The sequence below is a fragment of the Myotis brandtii genome, unplaced genomic scaffold (assembly GCF_000412655.1).
Source record: "Myotis brandtii unplaced genomic scaffold, ASM41265v1 scaffold1738, whole genome shotgun sequence".
Classification (NCBI taxonomy): domain Eukaryota; kingdom Metazoa; phylum Chordata; class Mammalia; order Chiroptera; family Vespertilionidae; genus Myotis; species Myotis brandtii.
Genome location: NW_005356425.1, coordinates 148633 through 152815, shown reverse-complemented (window position 1 = coordinate 152815; position 4183 = coordinate 148633). Strand labels below are relative to the sequence as shown.

Genomic DNA, 4183 nt, shown 5'->3' with positions numbered 1-4183 from the left:
GCCGCAGGACGACATGCAAGTGGTGATTGGGCAGCAGCTGCGCTCCCAGCGCCAGAAGGAGCTGAGCGCCGCTGGGTCCGCTCCGAGTCGTCCAGCACCGCGCTTCTCACTGCGGGGGCGCCCTGGCCATGCCGGGGGCTTCTTCAGCAACCTCTTCCGAAGGACCTGAGGGCCGTCTAAGGGGCCTGCCCTGCCATCTCTGGCTCACTTTCCTCTTCTGGGCAATGGAGCGACAGGGCCCAGATTGTCTTCCAAAGGGGGCTGGTACCCTCCCAACCCAGGAAAGCTGGGCAGGGGCTCGCTGGGAGCAGGCCCCAGCTTTGAGGGTCAGGGGCCCCAGGTCGGTGGTGGGGGGCAGGTGGGGCAGAGCTGTCTATTTTTTGAATCTATATAGGTCTTTTCTAAGCACTAGGGCACCAGGCCCCCGCGCCCTGGCAAGCTCCGGGGAAGGGGTGGGGTGGTTATTTATGTATCAGATCAGATAGTAATATATAATTCATTGCACCGACTTAGTCTTCATTCTTGAAAAGAAAGCACAGGGAAGAAAAGCCTGACATTTTATTTTGTAAAAAGAAAAAACAGTTCCGACCCCTGCTCGCTGAGGCCCCAGGCTCTTCCCTGCCTGAGAGGGTGGGCTTAGGGCCTCGTCCAGGTCCTCCTGCTCCGGCCCCACCAGCTTCGGGAGGTCAGAAGGACAGGGAGAAGGCCCGATAGCCCAGATTGGTGAAAACATCCACCCGGCAGCTGTTGCCTGCAGCTGTCAGCACCTGGAGGCAAGAGGGGGGTGACTGAGCTGCCCACACCCCTGGCCTCCCAGGACCCCCACAGCTCCTTGCAGGACCCACCTTGCACTCCGGTGCTGCTGGCTGCTGGTTGAGACTGAGGCTGAGCAGCCCTGGGGAGGAACCGGGCACCTGGGCCTTAAGTTCCCCACTCAGTTGCCACTGGTTGACGCAGGGGCCCTGGCCAGCTGACAGAATCTGTGGAGAGCAGGGAGAGGATTTCCGGGTCAGGAACTAAGACACAGGAACCGGGCAGGGGTCGCAAAGTCAAGGCAGCGAGCCTCACCAGGTCCTGGTAGAAGGTGACATGCTTCTGTGGTGCCCACATGGGGAAGATGGTGGTGGGTGTGGAGGATCGGAGGTGCCAGAGGGTGAGAGCTGGGCCTCCTCCACAGACCTGGGCAGAGAGGCGAGGGTCCCCCGCCACCATAAGCCACGGGCTCTCAGCTGGGAGGGCCCGGAGCTGCCACCCATCTTGCACTTCGCCTGGCTCACCATCCAGTCGGAGTCAGTTGCCAAGCATCCGATCCAGCGCCCGTTGTGGGGCCTGGAGCACTCCTGGGAGGGAGGAGGGGAAGGGAGGAGGAGGTCAAGACACAGGAGATGCCCAGGGAGAAGGGAGAACAGGGTGTGTGGGGGGCAGGCCCTCACCTCATGCTTGTAGACCTCAATTGTCTGGACCTCCTTGGCCACGCGCAGATCTGTGAGGGAAAACCATGAGAGGTACCCTACTCACCCCACCCCAGCCTTCCTCATCACCACCTTCCTCTCCAACTAGTCACTCCCTTACCCCAAAGCCGCACGGTCCCATCCTCGCCACCAGACAGCACCTCAGGGTTCCGGTCCCTCAGCGCCAGGCAGTGGATGTAGTCTGTGTGGCCCCGGAGGGCCCGCTGCAGGGAGAGGGGCAGTGTCAGAATGAGATCCGGAAAGAATGCCTCCCCCTCCCGCCCGGCTCCAGGGCCCTCTCACCGTGAAGGCCCCCGTCTCTAGGTCCATCGTATGCAGCTGGCAGTCCCCGCCTGCCAAGATGAGGGAATTCTCCTGCAGGGTGGAAGATGGGGTGGGGTCACCCGTCAGTGTCAAATAAGGACAGGGATCGGGGAAGTATTCGTTTGGGCCAGAAACAGGGCAGGGTAGAGCCCTAGTCACAAAAGGCTCAGACCTTGGGGACGAGAAGCAAAGCGTTGATCTCAGGCACTTCCAGGCTGGTCCTGGAGGAGAGAAAGCAGGGTCAGCTCTGGTGAGGCAGCACCTGCACCCTCACGTGCCCTCTGCCCACGCGGCCCTGGCTTACCTGTACGGGGGCTGACGACACCATAGCTCCTTACAGCCCTTCATGGAGAGAAGCACTGGGATTACCTCAAAGGCTCTCTCTGGGGCTGGGTGCCCGAGTGCCCCTGCCCCACAGCTCCACACTCCTTACCTTCTTGAGGATCTCTGCCCAAAGCCAGGCTTTCACCTCCCCGTCCCCAGCGCTGAACAGATGTCGATCAGTGGAGACCATGCTGTAGACAGGCCCATCGTGGGCTAAATGGAAATGCAGAAACTGAAGGACTCTATCCTGCTCCCCTCCTCCACCTTGGGGTCCCCGAAGTCAAACTCAATGGCTGCCACCCACCTTGGAAGGTCACGATGGGCTTCTTACTTTCCTCTTTGGCCTCGGAGCTCAAAGCAGCAGATAAGCTGCAGGAGAAGGGGAGAGAGTGTCTGAGTCGGAAGCAGGGGGCATCAGTCCTAGGAAGGCCACATACCAGAGCCAATGGGTGTTGGCGAGCAGAGGCAAGGGTACCTGAAGATGGCGATCTGCCCATAATTGTTCCCAGCCGCCAGGAACTTCCCGCAGGGTGAAAAACACTGGGAGAAGATAGTCATGTGCAACCGCTGCAGGGCCTGAAACACCTCCATCTGTGGGGAGAGGCCGGACGGAAGCTGTCTGGGAACTCCAATCTGCAGACTCCTTCCTGGTCCCCCTACCACCAGTTCAGCTGCTGCCCATACTTCTCAGACCTCCATTGAGGCCCCCTAAGCAGGCATCTGCCCATAAAGTCCCAGGGGTGGCTCCAAGAAGAGGGTGAGGAAGGAAGGGGAGAGTTGATGCAAGGTGCCTAGAAGGACCTTGAGCAAGCACCCAGGCTCTCTTCCAAGTTTCCTTAACTGTTAAATGGAGCTCAGGGGAGATTCTGTCAAGATTGTATAAGCTGCCCTAGCTGGTTTTGCTCAGTGGATAGAGCGTCGGCCTGCGGACTGAAGGGTCACAGGTTCAATTCCGGCCAAGGGCACATGCCTGGGTTGTGGGCTCGAATCTCGGTGGGGGGCGTGCAGGAGGCAGCCAATCAATGATTCTCTCTCATCATTGATGTTTCTATCTCTCTCTCCTTCTCCCTTCCTCTCTAGAATCAATAAAATATATATTAAAAAAAAAAAGATTGCATGAGCTACCGTATATAAAGAGCTTCACAATGGGCTGCCTCGTTGAAAGTGCACAAAATGTGGCTCCATTACCTCAATAAAGAATAACGTACTACTTCCTAAGCCCTACCCTCTGCCTTTCATGTTAGGCCCACGAGGTGTTTCTGGCTTACTCTTCTGCCCAGGGGTCAGAGTCCAAGTCCTACCACCAGCCCGCGCAAAACAGGGTTCAGGACAACAGTACAGTGAAGGCCTGGGGGAGGTGAGCAGGTGCAGGGTGGAGAGGTCAATGGGGAGAAAAAGGGGACATCTGGAATACTTTCAACAATAAAGATAAATTTTTAAAACTTGCCCTGCCGGTGTGTTCAGTGGTTAGAGTGTCGGCCTGCAGACTAAAGGGTCCGGGGTTCAATTCCTGATCAAGGGCACATACCTGGGTTACAGGTTCCATCCCCGGCTGGGTTGGGGCGCCTGCGGGAGGCAACCAATTGATGTGTCTCTCTCGCATGGGTGTTTGTTTCTCTCTCTGCCCCCACCCCTCTTACCCCCTTCCACTCTTTCTAATCTATGGAAAAAATATCCTCGGGTGAGGATTAAAAACAACAATAAAATTGGGTTGTCTTGTTGAGTTCTAAGAGTCCTTTCTAGATTCCTCATGACAGTACTTTAAGCAAAATAGTTTTTTAAAAAAGGAAAACGGTTCAAGGAAGGACTCCTTGCTCTCCCCTTCTGAACTGGGCATAGACTACAAACCCCAGAAGGCACCGCGCACCATGTCGCCTCACCTGACCCAGAGGCACCGTGGGCGGCACAGCTCGCTCCATCTCGAGAACTACAAATCCCAGAGTGCTCTGCGCGACACAGCCTCCCGGGTCCGGACGTGTTCTGGAGCGGTTTACCTTCCCGGCGTCCCACTGGTCCAGTACCGCCGGCAGGCTCGGCCGGCAGGCGGTCGCCGCGTGCCACCGGAGCCCCAGGAGCTGAGGTGA

The 4183-nt window shown here is 57.7% G+C and overlaps 2 protein-coding genes across 8 annotated transcripts in view; one reads left to right on the top strand and one right to left on the bottom strand.

Moving 5' to 3' along the window:
- Positions 1-504, top strand: part of CCDC64B (coiled-coil domain containing 64B) — an 8612-nt gene extending 8108 nt beyond the window's left edge. For all 6 annotated transcript variants that reach the window (XM_014537172.1, XM_014537171.1, XM_014537173.1 and 3 more), the window contains one exon: positions 8-504. In XM_014537172.1, the coding sequence (XP_014392658.1) occupies positions 8-169 (162 nt within the window). In that variant the 3' untranslated portion in view covers positions 170-504. The remainder of the gene's footprint in view (positions 1-7) is intronic.
- A 40-nt stretch (positions 505-544) lies between these two features.
- On the bottom strand, positions 545-4177 carry THOC6 (THO complex 6). Of its 2 annotated transcripts, XM_005863182.2 has the most exons (13): positions 3980-4177; positions 2575-2690; positions 2404-2468; positions 2209-2312; positions 2080-2117; positions 1948-1996; positions 1755-1826; positions 1573-1675; positions 1434-1483; positions 1278-1340; positions 1069-1179; positions 846-980; positions 545-767 (listed from the first exon to the last, which is right to left on the bottom strand). In XM_005863182.2, the coding sequence occupies exons 1-13, from the start codon at positions 4016-4018 to the stop codon at positions 687-689; spliced, it is 1026 nt and encodes a 341-aa protein (XP_005863244.1). In that variant the 5' UTR covers positions 4019-4177; the 3' UTR covers positions 545-686. The 2 variants fall into 2 exon arrangements, with proteins under 2 accessions (XP_005863244.1, XP_014392660.1); XM_014537174.1 differs by having other exon boundaries at positions 545-980.
- Positions 4178-4183: the final 6 nt, after the last annotated feature.